General features: G+C 42.9%; 1 protein-coding gene across 1 annotated transcript in view; it reads right to left on the bottom strand.

The window, feature by feature from the left end:
• LOC136632588 (cholesterol 24-hydroxylase-like) overlaps nt 1-19,078 on the bottom strand; it is a 28,546-nt gene extending 9,468 nt beyond the window's left edge. The window contains exons 1-13 of the mRNA XM_066607578.1: nt 18,906-19,078; nt 15,099-15,176; nt 12,524-12,605; nt 7,801-7,874; nt 6,440-6,526; nt 5,022-5,160; nt 4,827-4,940; nt 4,114-4,270; nt 2,605-2,667; nt 1,566-1,638; nt 945-1,029; nt 753-863; nt 341-429 (exon numbers count right to left, since the gene is read on the bottom strand). Coding sequence (XP_066463675.1) covers nt 341-429; nt 753-863; nt 945-1,029; nt 1,566-1,638; nt 2,605-2,667; nt 4,114-4,270; nt 4,827-4,940; nt 5,022-5,160; nt 6,440-6,526; nt 7,801-7,874; nt 12,524-12,605; nt 15,099-15,176; nt 18,906-19,051 — 1,298 coding nt within the window. The 5' untranslated portion in view covers nt 19,052-19,078. The remainder of the gene's footprint in view (nt 1-340; nt 430-752; nt 864-944; nt 1,030-1,565; nt 1,639-2,604; nt 2,668-4,113; nt 4,271-4,826; nt 4,941-5,021; nt 5,161-6,439; nt 6,527-7,800; nt 7,875-12,523; nt 12,606-15,098; nt 15,177-18,905) is intronic.
• Nucleotides 19,079-19,953: the final 875 nt, after the last annotated feature.

The following is a 19,953-nucleotide window of genomic DNA, read 5'->3' on the forward strand; positions in this document are numbered from 1 at the left end:
CTTTCAATTGGATTTCTTGTCAAAACAGAAGCAGAGGAACAAGGAGGTATTACAACTGATTAACATTTACGTGGTGGAGGCTGCTGGGCTATGCATATCCATAAGAACAATGGACTTTAACAGGGTATACTTGGCATATCTACAGGAGAAATGTATGGCATATTCACAAGAGAAACATGATTGCAGTGTATGACCGGTTACTATGTACCAATTGCTGATAAGTAGTTCATATGTAATGCTTCTAATTCCACATTTACAATGGGAGGGGATCTTGAGCATCAGGAACGCCAGCACACACCAGCACCCCCCAAGTGTTGTACCTATTGTATATCCTACTCACTTAGGAGCTGATGGGTGAAATCTTTCTGGATCAAACTTGAAAGGATCTGGGAAGAACTTATCCATTCGCCCCATGATGTAGGTGTTAAGCTAGAAGAAAGAGAGGTACTAGGTAAGGGCCTGAAGTGTAAAGCTGACCATAGACATGAGGGGGAAACTGGGTGTCAGATGAGCAACCAATTGACATGTTACCAAAGGATGATCAGATACAAAGTAACATCACACAAATCTCAGATGGTGACTGATAAAAGAAAAATGTAAGATTCAGCAGCTGCTGTGGGATGGAGGACACAATGAACGAATATATGGATGAAAATACAGAAATAGTATGTTTCATTAGAACTTTATCTCAGGTCTATGGTCAGTTTAGATTCTGCCTTTTGCATGGTGGGGGTTCACTGAATATAACTTACATTGACTGAAACACCTCCTGGTATCCTGATCCCCTCAATGACGTCATCATCCTTTATATAACGTGATGTCCCTGGGGCGGGTGGATAGATGCGCAGAGATTCCTTCAGCACCTATGAGCCGGGTAAAGCAGTAAATTTATGGTTGTCTTTCATTGCCTTCTGTCTGCTTTCCTGAGCCGTCCCCTCTATTACCTGGGTCATATATGTTAGATTTGCTATATCATCAAAGCTGATATCCCTTTTAAAGCCGATGACCTCATCTAGCTCCGCCCGTAGTCTGGAAGGTATAGAAAATGGCACTATTAGTAGAATAATAATAATATTATAACTTTTACCAGCACCTCAGAGAACTTTTGAAAGTCCAGAGAGCGATGTAATAATTTGTACTAGCAAAAAAACCCTTCTGTAAAAGTATTGCTATCATATATTATACACACCAGCTAATATTATACATAGCAGCTAATATTCAGAAGATATCTTTAACGTATAAATTCACCATTTAGAACAATCAAAATGCCTCCTTATCCACTTATACGACACTTCTCCTCCCCTGCTCATTTGATGAACTGATTATTCAGTCTGAATTCACTGCAAAATTCATCTTAAGGAAAAAGACCAATTATTAACTGAGGAATGAGGTTACATGCTGCCTGTAGTAATCTGTAGCGAGAGGATGGGGAGGACGAAAAAGCAGGTGTGTAATGTATGGGAGGTTAGATTTATACAAAAGCATGCATGAGATTTGGGTGGCTATATTAGTAATTTCTGCTCTGGAGCTCAGTGCGCTGCTTCAGGTTCCTGTGCACATCTCACCTGCGTGTGATCTCTGGTTGTCTCGTCAGCTCCATCACTGTGAATGACAGCTGATTGGCTGTGGTCTCTTGTCCTGTGTATTAAATGAAAACACTCTCTAAAGTAACCTATTTCTCACAGATCAGATTTAAAGCGTAGCTCACATTTATTTATGTATTCTGCGTGGCTTCAGAATATATATTTAGGGGGCGGGGCTTCTATTTTTCTGACATAGTTCTTCATATACTTGCATCCCTTTACACAGTCAGAGTCGCAGAATAAAATTCAGTCTGCCTGCAGCCACCACTAGGGGGAGCTCACTGCATACAGACTTATAAAATACACAAAGAAAAGAACTCATTAACTTCTATAGGGCAGATTTCCGGTAAATATTAGTGGCATAACCTGCGACTTTTTAGCCTTTTTTGCACCTTGCTCATCTTTTTTTTTTTAAGTGGGTGTGACTTAACAAAAAGGGGGCATAACCTTGCCTATCAGATTTACTCACTATATTTTAAAGCAGAATTGACATAAATTGTAGCTGAAGTCTACATGCGCTAGCAGTTGGCATAGATTTCAGATTTGTCACAAGGTTGGCCCGAAGAGGCACTACAAGTATTAACCGCTGTTCGTGCCTCTTAATACACTTGGCGCTCTTTATGCTAACACAATCTTTACTTAGACCGGCATATAAAACGCTAGCCTAAGTAACCATGCCCCAATGAACATAACAAATGCTCATTTGTGTTCTATACCAAAGAAAATGCAGGATTTGCCAGTCGCATGCGGTCAGGTCACTGCTTTCATTGTCTAAGCGCACTTGGATTGCCAGCTGTAGTCTTTAAAAAGAAATTGGGATTTCTTTTGAAGTGTTCCTGAGGATTTTCCTTTCCACGTGTGCCACTATTGAGAGAGTGCCGACCAGACTGCTTTCTACTGACTGCTGGAATCTGACTGGTTCAGATACAAACAGGCTTGTGACCCATTATACCACATTTGTGCTACTGACGCATCCTCTAAAGTCCCTCTGGTTGTAAAATAAATGAAAACATCTACTTACCAGCTATAAAGAATGTGATGAAATTGTCCAGCATTATCTCATCGTCTAAACCGTTTTCCTGCTCTGAAAGTGCAAGACAAAAAGGAGAGACAGGGCTGGTTACAAGATGTAAATTGCACTTTCACAAGTGCTATCTTTACACCAGGATCTGTATCGTCATCTGATGTTGGAAAAAGTAACTACCCCCTGCATTATAGGAGCTCAGCTAAGTGGTTAGGGGGGTATCTGACCACAAACATGCTGATGGCAATAAAAAATAGCAGAATAGTGATTGCAGCTCTGGAGTTTATTACAGGATATTACTCAGGACAAGTACAGGATAAGTAATGGATTTATACAGTGACTCCACCAGCAGAATAGTGAGTGCAGCTCTGAAGTATAATACAGGATGTAACACAGGATCAGTACAGGATAAGTAATGTAATGTATGTACACAGTGACTCCACCAGCAGAATAGTGAGTGTACCTCACTATTCAATAAAGACCATGTAACCTACGGTATTTGACAGAGCTGCTGTTATCTCCTTTGGCACTCCTGCAGTGTGATCATGGGGTGGTCATGGCAGCCGGGGAGCTACTGACAGCCCCAAAGTTCTCTATTTAGGTACATCTATTAGGCTGTGCCAAGGAGCCTGTCAATATTAAGCTAACAAGTACAATACACTCCAATACACAAAAGCACTGTATAAAAGAAGCAATCAAGAAATCATATGGTCGTGTCCCTAGTGGGAAAAAATGTATAGGAAAAAAATAAATAAAATAAAAAATTTATATTATATATAAATATAAAATTAGCTATTTGTTGTTTTTTTAAATGCTTTATGTTTAACCCCCACATATTTGGTATGGCCATGCCCTTAGCGATTCTAAATGACTATAAAACTAAAGCATTAAGTCAAACTTGCTTATTTTTGGTCTCCTCACCTCCAAAACAATGAAATAAAAAGCGATCCTAAAATTAAAAAAATCTTATTTACACTAAAATTATACCAAAACCCTGCACCTCATCCCACAAGGAATAAACTATCCCAAAGCTGAACTTATGCAAAAATTAAATTAAAATGATGTATGGCTCTCAGAATATGGCAACTAAAAAAATGTCTAAATGCTTCTGGCATGCCAAACAGAGCCTCCGGTGCAGATGTGAACATAACCTAAATTATAGGTACCCTAAAATAGTGCCACTGACAAAAAATGTTAAAGAAGCACTACTATAGATACATCAATGGAAAAATAAGGGTTATGGTTTTCAGAATGTCACAAAAACAAAATCACTATCCCTTTAGGGGCTTACAAGTCAGATTCCACTGTAAACTAGGAAAGACTTCATTCACATGGGGCGGTTGAGCTGCGATTTTTACTCCATCAAAAACCACACGTTTTTACAGCAGTTGCATCAAAACCTTGGCAAAAACGAATGTGACTTTTACCACATCACAACCATCCCATGTGAATAAAGCCAGACTGTGCTTTGATTTCATCTAATATCTGAGTATACAGTAGTCATACCTGCGCATTGCAGAATCTTGGTCAGTATGTCTTTGGGAAGCTCCTCTCCATTGAGCATTGCTTGCTTTCTCTGCATGATGCATTTTCGGCCAGTTTTGCGCAATAGATCTGCACTTTCTTGGACTTGACGAATGAATGACCAGTGCTTAGGCATGTACTGCAGACAACATGGACATGAGACACATTACAGCAATGTCCGTAACACTGTCTGCTAAAACTACAGTCAGATTATCACATGAGAGAGCGGTCTTATTACATACGACCCATCACCACTCCTGACAGGTCAGTGCTAGTAAATACTTTTATTTCCCCAAAACAACCATTCTGGAGCTGCTTTTCTTAAAACTCTATGTTATGTGTTCCTCTTATCCATTCTCAATAATTGAGATCTGGGATCTACCATTCCCCTTGTCAAAGAGCCAAGTGCCTGAAGTATATGGTCTAACTGATACGCTTCCAACAGAAAACATCCAGTACTTAATCAAACATTTCAAGGAGAAATAATAGAGGTCTGGCACAATGCAGAGCTCTAAGAAAATGCTCTCCAGATCCATGAAGACTATATTTATTTACTACATGAAACATGGCACAAGTGGTGACAGGTACTCCTTAAAGAAGAATAGTCAAGGATAGGTGCACTAGAGTCAAAATTAGTTTAAGTATTGGAGTAAACTGCCACTAAACTGATGTCTGTCTTTACATGGCAAACTCACCTCCATGAAGGGGTTTTTCATATAATCTATCATCCCTTTAAGAACCAGTGAGATTGCATTTGGAAACGCGGTTTTATTTCCTTCTACCAAACCCAGTTCCAACCCAAAGGCAACCTGCAATAGATGTGTAAGGATCTGGTTACACTTCTACTACCTGACCTGTCCACTTCGCAAGGTTCCAGATTTAGAACTCGCCTTTGTGATGACGTCCAGCGTGACACGGTTGATGGCTGCATGGAGGCTCACTTGCTGTTTCCCATCTGCTTTCTCAGCCAACTGTTCCATAAGCTGTTCGGCCCTTTCATTGAATACCCCAATCATCTCCATGAGGTACCTGTGAGAAACTGGTATCAGACTGGAGCTTACTAGGGACAGGTTCAGACACATGGAGGGAGGACACATCATTGAGAAACAGCCCATTCAATCACTAAAGTGCTGTTATGTCATCTATAAGCATGCAACCTATGTATTTACTAGAGTTTAGCAGTAATATCATTGAGAATGCAGCATATCTATTCAATAGAGATCAGCAGTGACATCATTGAAAATGCAGCCTAACCATTCAATAGAGAGCAGCAGTGACATCACCGAGAATGCATCCTATCCACTCACTAGAGAGCAGAGGTGACATCACTGAGAATGCAGTCTATCCATTCACTAGAGGGCAGCGGTGACATTACTGAGAATACAGCTTATCTAGTAACTAGAGATCAGCAGTGACATCTCTGAGAATGCAGCCTATCCATTCACTAGAGGGCAGCGGTGACATCACTGATGATGCAGCCTATCCATTCACTGGAGAGCAGTGGTGACATCATTGAGGATGTAGCCTGTCCATTTACTATAGAGCAGCGGTGACATTACTGAGAATGCAGCCTATCCAGTCATTAGATATCAGCAGTGACATCACTGAGAATGCGGCCTGTCTATTCACTAGAGAGCAGCGGTGACATCACTGAAAATGCAGCCTGTCTATTCACTAGAGAGCAGCAGTGACATAATTGAAAATGCAGCCTAACCATTCAATAGAGAGCAGCAGTGACATCACCGAGAATGCATCCTATCCACTCACTAGAGAGCAGAGCTGACCTCACTGAGAATGCAGTCTATCCATTCACTAGAGAGCAGTGGTGACATCACTGAGAATGTAGCCTATCCAATCACTAGAATGTAGCGGTGACATCACTGAGAATGCAGCTTAACCATTCACTAGAGGGCAGCGGTGACATCACTGAGAATACAGCTTATCTAGTAACTAGAGATCAGCAGTGACATCTCTGAGAATGCAGCCTATCCATTCACTAGAGGGGCAGCGGTGACATCACTGATGATGCAGCCTATCCATTCACTGAAGAGCAGTGGTGACATCACTGAGGATGTAGCCTGTCCATTTACTATAGAGCAGCGGTGACATTACTGAGAATGCAGCCTATCCAGTCATTAGATATCAGCAGTGACATCACTGAGAATGCGGCCTGTCTATTCACTAGAGAGCAGCGGTGACATCACTGAGAATGGAGCCTAACCATTCATTAGAGGGCAGCAGTGACATCAGGATTGAAGCCTATACTCATCTAACTGTCCAGCAAATAAGATACATGTTCCTGACTCACTTGTGGCTAAATGCCGGGTCCATGATGCGCCGCTGTTTATACCATTGATTGTGGTCTGGATTAGTCAGTAATCCCTTCCCCAGGAATCTGCGGAAAGAGCAGAATGTAAATAAATTTACTTGCAATACGGATTAAAGGAAAAAATGCTGCTTTTTTCTGTATTTTGCTTTCTTTAAAAGCACATGGAGGCAAGAGGCAACATATGTATGTAACAAACTTCCCATGCTTAAATCCAAAATCATGGGAAGTTTTTAAGCCATGCCCCAGTTACATACTGGATTTCCCGCTATATTGGGTCAGGAATACCACATTTTAGTGCAAATTAATATAATCTCTCTTCTCTTTTGCACAATTGGGACTGCTGCTATATACACTATATGGACAAAAGTATGTGGACACTGCAGAAAATCAGCAAATATGCAAATACGGAGTTTGACGAACGGTATGCTGGGAAGGGCCTCGGTAAAATAAAAAAAACTATTCATTCATCCGATCGAGCACTTGTGGGACGGACTGGAGTGACAGGTACGACACCGCCACCCATGCCCATCCTCAAAACAATCTCTTCTCATAGCCTGGCAGAGGAATGGCAAGCCATTCCTGCCCTGAGTTAGAGAACTTGTGAAAAGTCTGCCTCAACATGTTACCGCTGTAATACAAGCAAAAGGAGGCCGACACGTTACTAAATAGGATAATAAAGCACTTTTTCTGAAAACCATGCAGTGTCCAAATACATTTGTCCATATAGTGTATGTGGGCTGTCAAATATGGGTGCAATATGCAGGTCAAAACTCAGGTGGGAGGTATGGAGCTCAAAGCAGTCCCCGACCTGCCGCTTCCAGTCTCCATGTCTAGGGATGAAGTGACCTCTGTGTGCAGGATAGGGTCTGGCTGTACTGTGACATTCTGTACTGTAGATGCAAGATATAATACTGTGTTTTAGTGCCAGATATTTGCAATAAGTCAGAGGTGATACAGAAAGTCATAATCGGCAGGATAGCTACATTTCCTCCTTCATAGCATATGGGTTACACCAGAGGCGTAATTTAAAGCTCCTGGCCCCAATGCAAAATCTGTAACAGGGCCCCCAACTATAATGCTTTATTCATAGTACTGGGCTCCCCATATAGAGATAAGAGGCCTTATGGGCCCTCTAAGGCTCCTGGGCCCCAATGCAAAAACCTGTAACAGGGCCCCCAACTATAATGGTTTATTCATAGTACTGGGCTCCCTACATGGAGAAGAGAGGCCTTATGGGCCGCCTAGGGCTCCTTGGCCCGGGTGCAACCAGATCCCCTGCATCCCCTATAGTTACGCCAGTGGGTTACACTCATGTAGTGTGTGCTCTTATATTTACAAACCTTTTGCCAAACAGATAAAACAGCCGGTTGTAGGCGTAAGGATCCTTTGGGCAAGTTGGTGACATCAAATATTCCTGTATGAGGTACAACACCAACAATTTTATTACTATAATAAATCAAACTGCCATTTTAAACTACTTTGCAGCATTTCCATGAAAAATATACATTTTTTCATTTATCTTCTTCCCTTTCAACACCACTGTTAATCTGTACTACACTGACATGCAAAAACTTATGGGATAGGAACTAATATTGTGTCGGACCCCTCTAACCTGGCAAAGTGCAGCAATTTGACTCGTCATTGATTCCACAAGTGGATGAAACACATCTGGAGGGATATTGAGGCATGTTGTCTGGAGAGCTCCAACAGCTCCGTGGCATTTGTAGGTGTAGGATCTTGGGTTTGAATGGAAACGCAGTGGGAACCAGTCAATGACATGTCTAGGTGGAGCAGTGGACACCCCATCTGTGTGCTGTGTGATGTGCAGAGCACCACTCATTTCACGTTCCATTCTCGTGCAAGACTTGCATGAAAATAGGGCATGCAGTGAAAAAAAAATGCTGATGTGAATGAACTCATTCCATTGAATGGGTTCATTTCTGTTCATGTCAGACATGGACAAAACTTATGCGAGAATATCGGGTATGTGAATAAGGCCTTACACAAACACACAAAAGAGTCTGATCACTAATGAGCCAATCAGAACTGCTTGATGACAGTTTCTAGGTAATAAATTTATATTATAGAGTATATTATATACACATACAGAATGGCCACTTGGAGACATCTGCTCTTTTAGAATTGGAGCATCCCAGTGAAATACCATGATAGTTGATCGGCTGAGGTCCACCACTCAGGATCCCAGCTGATCAGCTAATCTGGCGCCTGCTGTACACAGTGGTTGAAGCGGATGCTGCTCTGACCTCTGTGTAGTGGCCGACGCTTGTAACTGCAGGGGCAGCTCCCATTCATTTTATTGAAAGCTGTGTAGTGATCAGTGTTCAATTTAAAATGCAGCTCTCATTAAGCCCTCTTTCACACGGACAACAGCAATATCGCCGCGAGAAAATCGCAGTGATATCGCAGCTGTGTTCCCACGATTTCTGTGCGATATTGCAGCATTTTCTCACGTCAATATCACAATTTTGTTATGTGACTTTGTAGCGCTCTTCTGCCAGGATTTTATTGGTGGAGGTTTGAAATATAAGCCATACCACGAAAATAACCCCTAGCTGCATTAAAAAAACACAATAGATTACCTAACAGGCGCTGTCCACTTGCCACACTTCTCCTCCAAAAAGTGCCAGCCAAGCGCAGGTCTTTGCGAAGAGACAGTGGGCATTAAGATGTTTTGTCATTGGCAGCTCTACTGTCCCTCCCATGAGTAGATAGACACAGCCCGACCCAGTGGCACAGTGGTAAAATAGCATAAATGATGCTAAGCATTATTACTAGAATGTTCTCGTGACGCCTGTACCTTTTCAATAAAGCGTTCTGGTGGAGATGGAATAAAGAGTCCGAACCAGGTTTTACAAAGTAAACCAAAAGGTACACAGTTTACTTAATGCTTGAAAGATTAGACAGCAGTTCACACTTGACAGTTTTCCAATGAGCATTAACTCTTAACTTTGACAGCCTAAGGGTAAACAGCAGATCACACTTTCTAATTTTCTTTCCTTTTCCTCTGCTTGATAAGATGATCCTACCAGTCTAAGTTATCTGGGTTTTTTCCTCTGAGCGATTATTTGTAAAAGCAATGGAGGGCTCCTCTTTCGGCGGATTCCCGCTCTTCACTTAGACTTATTCCGAGCACTTTTCTCTAACTCCCGACCTCCGGTAACTTTTTCACTTGCAGCAGCGCCTTACACTGCGTCCGCTCTCTTCCACCTCTGACGACCAACAACAACTCCCCCTCCACTTCCACCTGCTTTCCCGCATGTTCTCTCCTCACAACTCACTTCCGCCTCCACCCTGCTCACTTTCCCAGGCTTCACTCAACTTATGCCACTCCACTAATCAGGGAATTTACTAGCGTGCAGCCAAACAGTCCAACTTCGGAGAAAGACACTATCCATCTATCTCTCATACATTACTCTCTATATCGCCATAGGAGCTCATAAGCAGGTATCACAGGACTTTGTTGCCTATTAGCCTACCCTGTAGTACCTCCGGATCACTACAGGAGCTCCGGCACACTTGCTTGAAGTCTTCAGCTGTTGCTTCCTGGTTAGGAGGTTCATAAATCCCGCCTTCAGGAAGCGCTAGCTCTGATAGTTCTCGAGTACCGTGGCTCAGGCAATCAGAGCTAGTGCCCGATGAACCAATCACAGCCATCGCATTGAATGGCTGTGATTGGTTCATCGAGTGCTGCATTGATTGGTTCTCGAGTGCCGCGGCTCAGCCAATCAGAGCCAGCGCTTCATTAGGTAATGTATTGTTTTTTTTAAATGCAGCTAGGAGTTATTTTAGGGAAAACAGTAGGACTTCCTACTGCTAAAGTTGCATTGCATGGCACAAATACAGCGATTTTGTGCGATGTGATGCAACACAAAGGAAGGCTCCATGGGGAAACACGGGCTACAAAACATTGCAAATTGCGGCAATATTCAGCATGGCATGATTTTTTTTTCTCGCTATGTAGTGGCCAATAAAATATCACTAATGTGAAGGCACTCATTGGAAAGCATAGGCTTCACATACATGCAATTTGTAGCACTGTCGCAATGCGAGAAAATTGCCCGTTTTTTTGCCCGTGTGAAAGTGACCTAAAATAAATGGGAGCTGCGCCTGCAGTTACAAGCACTGGTCACTACACCAGGGTCAGCAGCAGCTTTTGCTCCGACTCCTGTGTATCCCGGCACTGACACCAGGCACCAATCATCTGATTAGCCAATCAACTATTGATGATTCTATGATGAGGATAGGTCAACAATAGTATTTCCCTGGAAAACCCCTTTAAGAGAACATAAGCATCACAGTCACTTAAACTTCAGTGATATGAATCTGTCAAGTTAGGATGTTATTACACAAGTGCTAGTTGCTGCTGCTAGTGAATGCAATATAGCACTAACTGCTGGGCTGCAACTGCACATGCAAGTTCAGCCTGGCAATTGTCGGGAAAATGTGAGCACTTGCGGCAAGTGCTAGCTCTCATGTAATAGCACCCCAAGGCTGCGTTCCATGCAAAAAAGAATGCTCACGGCTGAAACTTTATCCAGCCACCTGTGTCAATAGCTACACAATCGTGTTGACCTTATTGGCAAGATTGTGCAGCCACTGGCTGTCGCGACTGGGCGGGATTTCAAACGCAAGCGGTTTCATAGAACACAGTCCTATTAATGACCGTGACTCAATTACACATGCTTTGGTGAAAATAAAAAGTGACAACAGGTACACTGGAAAGGCAACAGCAAGATAACCGACAAAAAGGAAATAGTTTTGCAGGTGGCGGACACAGACAATTACTTTCTCCTTATCCTTCCAATTAATCTCTAGTTTTGCTAGTGTTCTTGTTACTACTGGTAAAATGAGGCGGTACCTACAGACCAATCAGGTATACAGGTAGCCCTGTCCTCCAGGATGGTATGTCCATACTTGCCATCACAAGAAGGGGTGCGGTTGAGAAGGATACATATATATCCTTGTAGGTAGAAAAGAAAACACTGGAATATATACATTTATATAGATATAGTTATGTGCCTTTCTTTTTATATGCATACTAACTTTATTCTCATATGTACTAACTCTATGAAAAACTTAATACTTCGTCTTACATCAGATATTCCAAAAGTTTGCAAGGCTGAGAGAGATGTTTCCAGAAATTCAGAGATGATACAGAACCGAACACGAAGGCCACGTACTTGGCTGTTTTCCCAGAAGCGCCATATCAAGATAACGACTGTTCAACTACGTATATGACTTTCACTGTCTCAGGCCGGAAATCCGGACTTTCCATATATGGTTATGCGGTGAATTTGAGCCAATGAGCCCATCACCCATTCCTGGTGATGAGACCAAAGGGTATAAGATCCCATGTAATCTGTAATAAAGTGCGCAGTCATGTCCCCGTGTGAGGAGCTATACCAGACCTCCGTGTGTGGTGTCTCTTCTTTACCGCCGGCAGTGGGGCAAGTGGGGTGGGCCTGATTGGTGCTGTACGCAGAAATTTCCCTGACACGGTGTCTCCCAGCACAGTCTCAAGAGCATGGAGCAGATACCAGAATACAGGCCATTACACAAGGAGCGCTGTACAGGGCTGTAGACTGGCCTCAACCCATCATCAGGACCAATATCTGCTCCTTTGTGAGAGGAGGAACAGAAGGGGTACTGCCATAGCCCTACAATATGACTTCCAGCGGGCTACTGGTCTGTTTGTTTCTGACCAAACTGTCAAAAACGGGTGGCATGAGAGCCAGACATCCTGTAGGGGGACCTGTGCTCAGAACCCAGCACCGTGCAAGTTGATTGGCATTTGCCAGAGGAAAGCAGAATTGGAAAGTCCAGCATTGGTGCCCCATTCTTTTCACAGATGAGAGCAGGTTCACACTGAGCACACATGCAGACATAAAAGAGTCTGGAGACACTGTGGTTCATCAAGTTCCAATATGTGATTTATCTGTTCTGTTAATTCTTTATTTTTTAGCAACACATATACACACGTACAGTATATATAAAGTATATATGTATATGTTATTTGTAACTTATCTCAGCTGACCATCTCACCTTGATTGAGTCTGGACTGGTACAGGTTAGAAGTACATGATGCAGAAAGTTTGTTCTGTAAACAGGACCATATTCTTCGGCCCTACAAAATGCAAAGCAGGATTTACAGGAGAGTCCACTCGCAAAATGCCTCACTGGTCTATATTAAAGGGAACCTGTCATCACCTTTGAAGCCCCTTAAACTATGTAATGGGCTCAAAGGTGAGGGAATGGTGGAGTCCGAGAAGCTGTGTTTTATACTATATTTGGGGCATGCACATAGCATTACTCATTTCAGATGGCTCTGCGCACACACTCTCCCATTCAGGAAATGAGGAAAAATTACTTTTAACTCATTGAGGATTTTTGCCTTCCTCTGGATCAACATGGCAGGAAAATAGACTGAAGTTTTTTCAGCCCCAAATACTATGTTACTATGACAGGTTCCCTTTAAAGGGGTTTTCCGAAGAATACAATCATTCGTGGCAGTGGGGGTATGTATATTGCTCCTCCGCTGCTGCTCTAGTCTTCTGTTTACTTTGGGCTGCAACGGAAATGTGGTTATTTACCTATGTGACTGCTGCAGCCAATAGAAGGCCTGACAGGGACGTCATCAGTGATGCCCTGTAAACCTGCCTCGGGGCTTCTATAGTAAAAGCCCACATGATAGCTTTACGGGACATCACCAGTGATGTCACCTGTCAGATGCCATGGCGCTGGTCTGTTGAAATGGTGGGCCAGCATCACGGTGAGTATATTGATTTTATATAGTTTTGGGCACAGAGAGAAAAACCCTTTAACAGGCCATTGTAACTGAGGAATTAAAGCAGAGGCCAGTTCACTACTCCAGAACAGTACAGACTCCTCCAGCTTCATGCAAGTAGAAAGTTCTGCCACTTTCTAATAGACTTTGTGATGTAATTCCTCAACATTCTCAATACCCGTTTGCTGTTAGTTTGTACAAATGTTCATGTTGCACCGACCTAGAGCTGATTTCACATCTGCGTTGGAACCTCCATCGTAGATCCGGCTCAGAATACTTGAAGAGAAAGCACTGCATGCAGCACTTTTTCTGTCCTCCAAAAGTTGGAGAGCTGGGTGGATAGTGGGGAGACCCAATTATAGTCAATGGTGTCCGTCTGCCGCTGTTCGGTTCCATCCATCCTAAGACTGAGCCATTTCGTGGCAGGGATTTCCCCTTCCTGAACGGAGCAGGACTGAAACCCCCAACACAAATGTTAAACCACCCTAATACTTCCCACAGATGAGGGTTTGTTGTAATGAATCAATTGTAGAGCAAAACTACAGCTTTGATGTATCAGTGCAGGTAAAATTCATCAGTCTGGCGTCCGGGCTGTTTAGCTCATACTGTAGATTGTACAGACTGGAAAAGAATTGCAACAAACCCTCAGCGGCAAGAAGCATTAGGTCAGGATGGCTTTTCGGCTTCTGAAAAGGATATTTCTATTTATTGACAGCAAGTAGAAATTCCGAATGAGGCTACATTCACACGGGCGAGAATCTTGGGGAGTTTTGAATGAATGCTGCCAGGGAAAAAACAAAACAAAAAAAAAAATCGCAGCATATCTTTTGGTATTCCCTCGGAACACCTCGCCCATTGCTTTCAATGGGACCTTAAAAGACATTGCATGGCACTCACAAATCAATGGGAAACACTTGCGATCCTCAGATGCACGTGAAACATGCGCCTGAAAATTGCAATTTCACAGAAGCGAGGCGTTATTGAATAAAAAACGCCTTGCATCAGTGTGAATAGCGCACGTTGGCAAGTGCAATATCGTGCTCATCCATGTGAATGTAGCCTAATTGGAACAGTCTATTAGAAAGTTACAGAACTTTTCAGACTGCAGAGTTCCTTCAGTTGTCCTGCTCTCAACACGGATATGAACAGCACATATATGTGTGTGTTACTGCTTTATGGATCAGCACAAAAGCCTTCTCATAAGTGCTGTTAACCATTACAATGCTGACCGCTGTGAATTCAAGAATTAGAGAAGTGACAGGGACCCACCAGTTGTGAGGATAGGTTCATGCAAAGTTTTAGCATGGGATTTTTAAAATTGGTTGATATTAATAAAAGGCTCCCTATAATTATTACTCTAAGACAGTATTCACTCCTTGATAGAGATGAGCGAGTATACTCGTTTCGAGTATTTACTCGATCGAGCACCGCGATTTTCGAGTACTTCAGTACTCGGGTGAAAAGATTCGGGGGGCGCCGGGGGCGGGAGGAGGCGTGGCGGCGCGGGGGGTAGCAGCGGGGAACAGGGGGGAGCCCTCTCTCTCTCCCTCTCCCCCCAACTCCCCGCTGCAACCCCCCACTCACCCACGGCGCCCCCCGAATCTTTTCGCCCGAGTACGGAAGTACTCGAAAATCGCGGCGCTCGGGCGAAAAAGGGGCGTGGCCGAGTAGGCTCGCTCATCTCTACTCCTTGACCTAGGATATGTTAATATGCATTTTATGGGTTTTACTATGACATAATGGCAATGCAGACCTACAGCTTAGAGGATTGACACAGCCACTTATTGTCATTAGAATATTCTCCAGCCCTTGTCCCTATTATTAGATACTTACCATCTAAGGAAGAGGTCGTGCATCACTTTGTAGTTGTCCGAAGCTTTGACCACGAATGAAGAATGACCCAGGATAAAGCTGCAGTGAGAAGAGAGAATTTGTAACTGTTTGTTACTACACAGACCAGATTCCAATACGTAACTAAGGTTATATACAGACTAGTATTTAGAGCACAGTAAAAGCCGTATGAATAAGATTTATTAAATCTCGCTCACGTTGCGGAAAAATTCTATCTGGAAAATACATATGCTGGAGATTTTCAATCTTCAACATGTCAATTGTTAGCTGCGGACCTCAGCACGGATTTCACTCTTTGCAATGCAAAAGCCGAAATCTATCGCAAATTTGCACTCAAATTCATGGCAAAAACACAGGTAATATGGCCCATGTGACCATACCATAATAGTTTATCCTTCCGCTCTGCCTTATTCTGCAAGCAGAAGCAGAGGACATTTAACCCCTTGAGTGGCGGGTTTCTTACCACCCTGTCAGACCCACCAGGGCAGGTTTTTTTAAATGGTCTAATCGTTTAATTCCAACTCATTTTCCAGTTGCGTTCCAAGAGCCATAACTTTTTCATCTTTCCATTGACACAGCCATACGAAGGCTTGTTTTTTGCGAGACAAGTTGTACTTTTTGATCGCTTATTTACCCCGTACAGTGAACGTAGTTCGAAAAAAAATAAAGAACACCACAAATGCACTTTTTCAGTCACCCTGTCTCCCAGAAAAATGCAATAAAAAGCGATCAAAAAGTCTCATGTATTCTAAGTTAGTACTAATGTAAACTACAGGACATCCCGCAAAAAATGAGCCCTTGCTCAAGTACGTCGATGGAAAAATAAAAAAGTTATTGCGCGCAGAGGATGCAGCAGAAAATAATTTTTAAAAATGAAATGTCTTTGAAAAAAAATACAAGTACTACAGCAAAAAAAAACTATACAAGTTTGGTGTCGTAGTAATCATACGGACCCATGGAATAAAGTTATCATGGCGTTTATGTTGCAGTTTGTGTGCAGTAAACAAAACGCACTGAAAGATGGCGGAATGTCATTTTTTTTTTTTCATTTTACTCCACTTAAAATTTTGTAAAACTTTATGGTACTTTAAATAGCACCATTGAAAAATCCAACTCGTCCTGCAAAAAACAAGCCCTCATGCAGCTACATCGATGGATAAATAAAGGAGTTATAATTTTTTAAACAGGGGGAGGAAAAAAAGAAATGGGGAAAAAAGAAAAAAAGGGGCCATGTCATTAAGGGGTTAAATAATGTACTAACTTCCTTCTCTGTGTCATTCTGATGCAGGGATACCACATGTGTAATTTTATTTTGAATTTTTAACAACGCAAAGGGAGACAAGTGTTTTTGTTTTTTATTTTTGAAATAATTTTGTAACTTTTTTTTTGTCCCTTTAGGGGACTTCCACAGAGACCCATAAGGACCCCCTAATCACATTCAGGGGGTCCGATGGTGACAGCCCTTTACATGCTGCAGTCACATAGACTGCAGCATGTAAAGAGTTAACACAGCAGAGATCAGAGGTTTTCTCTGATCTCTGCTATAAGAGCTGGTGACTGGCTGTCCTCTGACAGAGGGAGCCCCTCCCTCTGTCAGCCGTTTACATGCTGCAGTCACATAGACTGCAGCATGTAAAGGGTTAACACAGCAGAGATTAGAGGTTTTCTCTGATCTCTGCTGTAAGAGCTGGTGCCTGGCTGTCCTCTGGCAGCCAAGCACCAGCTCTGCCTGCCACAGAGATCATCTGCTTGCTTCTGACAAGCCGATGGTCTTTATGGCAACCTGTATACAAACTAGTGCAGGAGTTTAAAATTAAAAGCGGGAGATTGCCGGCAGATCGGCAGTATCTCCCTGCTTCTTATTTCAAAATCCTGAGCTGCTCTGTGTGGGTCTGTGCAGGCAGAGCACACTGTCACAGCTTGTGGCATTGTGCTCTGCAGCTACCATAGTGATACATAGCCCAGAAATCTTTCGGGCTATATCACTATCGGCAGTGGAGCTCCTCCCAGAAAATTCCCGGGCGTGCCACTCAAGGGGTTAAAGGGTTCATTCACATAGCATTGTTAAATTGGTCTTGCATGATTTTGTGAAAATCACAGCAAGAAATTGCAGTTTGATCACAATCTATGCCCTATTCTTGCCGTATTGTGCATCAGGATTTGTAAAGCAGAACCTGGAGTAAATTGAAAATACAGAAAAGCTATCAATCTTTTCCTATTAGTTTTTTTTCTATAGGTTTGAATTCCTGGTTTTGGCATACAAATAAAGAAGTTAAATACTGACCAAAGTACTGGTGTGTAATTTGGGCCTAAGGGCTCCCACACACTTGCGATTGCGTTTTTTGTTAACGCGATTGTCAATGGGACTTTCTATTGTAAAAAAACGCAATGCAACACACGCAATTGCGTTTTTGGTGCATTGCGTTGCGTTTTTAACATTAGAAAGTCCCATTGACAATCGCGTTAACTAAAAACGCAATCACAAGTGTGTGGGAGCCCTAGGGTGCATTCAGACGACCGTATATTGGCCGGGTTTTCACACCCAGCCGATATACGGTGTCTCTCTCTGCAGGGGGAGAAGGCTGGAAGAGTAGGGAGCAGTGCTCGGAGCTCCTGCCCCCTCTCCACTATTTGCAATGAGAGGAGGCTGGATGGGGCGGGGCTAAGTTCCAGGAATTAGCTCCGCCCTTGTCCCACCGCTCCTCATTAAAAATAGTGCATGGGGGTGGAGAGGAGGCAGAGAGGGGACGGGAGCTCAGAGCACTGCTCCCGGCTCTTCCAGCCTCCTCCCCCTCCAGAGAGAGACGCCGTATATCGGCTGGGCGTGAAAACTCGGCCGATATACAGTCGTCTGAATGTACCCTAAGGGTGTATTCACTCGCACAATCGGACATGTTTTGCAATGCAGTCATTGGCTGCGGACCCAATTATAGTCAATGGTGTTCATCTGCCGCTGTTTGGCTCCATCCAGTATATTAAAAAGTATATTAAAGAAACATCTTTGATATCTGAAAACTGCAGCAATTTGCAGTAAAAAAAAGTGTGGGGCTTTGTTACATAGTATATTAGCTATTTGCTAACTCTCTCCCTCCCACCGCCCACCAACCCTCCGAAGAAAAACTAAAAACAAAAAAAAACCAATGCAATGCCAGAATTGTACTTTTTTAGTCCCCTCTCCCAAATCTGAAAATAAGGACTAAAAAAAGATCAAAAGGTTGTATATGCCCCAAAAGGATACCAGTAAAAACTACAGCTCACCCTGCAAAAAAAAGTGAGAACGTTATGGGTGTCAGAATGTGATGATACTAAGGAATTTTTTAGTTCATTTTTTTTAGCAAAACATAATAAAAAACAATCTAAATGTAGTATTGCCATGAGTATACAGACAGACCCACAACACAAAGGTAAACAACATGTAAAAGTGTACCACACAGTGAAGGTCGAAAAAATAACCCAGGGGACAATGTCAAAATAGTATTTTTTCTTTCCATACTACCCCACAAATAATGTATAATTCTGTACCCTGGGTGGGAGCGGTGAATGCTGAAGTCACTGTAGCTGCTCTGTGTTATAAATGACTTTACAATCATCACACCACTGCACCCAACTTGTCACTTTTCACATGTACAGTATATGCGCTGCGGAATAGGTTGGTGCTATACAAACATTATTATTATTTGCCTTCTCTTGATATCAGTTATTCTTATGTAGCAAAAAAGCGATTTGAAGCGAAAAGGAATCAGTAGACTATGTAGACTTACCAGCAGATATTACAGCAATAATACTGACCTGTCTCGTGGGGGCCCCGGAATGTGGTCATACTTCATGTGTATGTACTTTACATAGGCGCAGTAGGCAAGGAAGACAACAAGGAGGAGGCCAAGTAGCAGGAAAAAGGCCCAGTAGAGGCACAGATAGACGAGAGAGATCCACATTTTCCACAGTTATTTTCTTCTTAGAGTCTCAGCTTGGAAGTTTGCTCTTCCGGTATTCTTTACAGCAGATCACATATTGCCCCTGCAGGTTATGCCGTTATATTACACTTGAATATACTGTATCTAAATTGTGACTCCATGCAGAATGTAATATAGTAGATTAAATGAAAAGGGTTGTCCAAGGTATAGTTTATCTGCACTAAAATAACAGGAGCGCTAAATCAACTGTAATATATATCATTCAATGCTGCTGCAATATGCTGTATACTGCGCCTTATAGAGCTCTCCTAAATAACTAGTAGCCATTAGAGATGAGCGAACGTACTCGTCCGAGCTTGATACTCGTTCGAGTATTAGTGTCTTCGAGATGCTCGTTACTCGTAACGAGTACCACGCGATGTTCGAGTTACTTTCACTTTCATCTCTGAGACGGTAGCGCGCTTTTCTGGCCAATAGAAAGACAGGGAAGGCATTACAACTTCCCCCTGCGACGTTCAAGCCCTATACCACCCCCCTGCAGTGAGTGGCTGGGGCGATCAGATGTCACCCGAGTATAAAAATCGGCCCCTCCCGCGGCTCGCCACAGATGCGTTCTGACAGAGATCAGGGAAAGTGCTGTCTTGGTGGAGTTGCTATAGGGAGAGCGTTAGGAGTTATTTTAGGCTTCAAGAACCCCAACGGTCCTTCTTAGGGCCACATCTAACCGTGTGCAGTACTGTGGAGGCTGCTGTTAGCAGTGTTGCACTTTTTTTTTTTTTTGTATATCGGCCGTGCAGAGCATTGCGCCCTGCAGTAATACTCCAGTGCCAGAAGTGGTGGTTAGGCAGGGACAGAAGACATATATTGTGAGGCAGGGACAGAAGACATATTTATTGAATATAGGCAGTGAGCCTTTGCAAAAA

Source organism: Eleutherodactylus coqui, chromosome 6 (genome assembly GCF_035609145.1).
Source record: "Eleutherodactylus coqui strain aEleCoq1 chromosome 6, aEleCoq1.hap1, whole genome shotgun sequence".
NCBI lineage: Eukaryota > Metazoa > Chordata > Amphibia > Anura > Eleutherodactylidae > Eleutherodactylus > Eleutherodactylus coqui.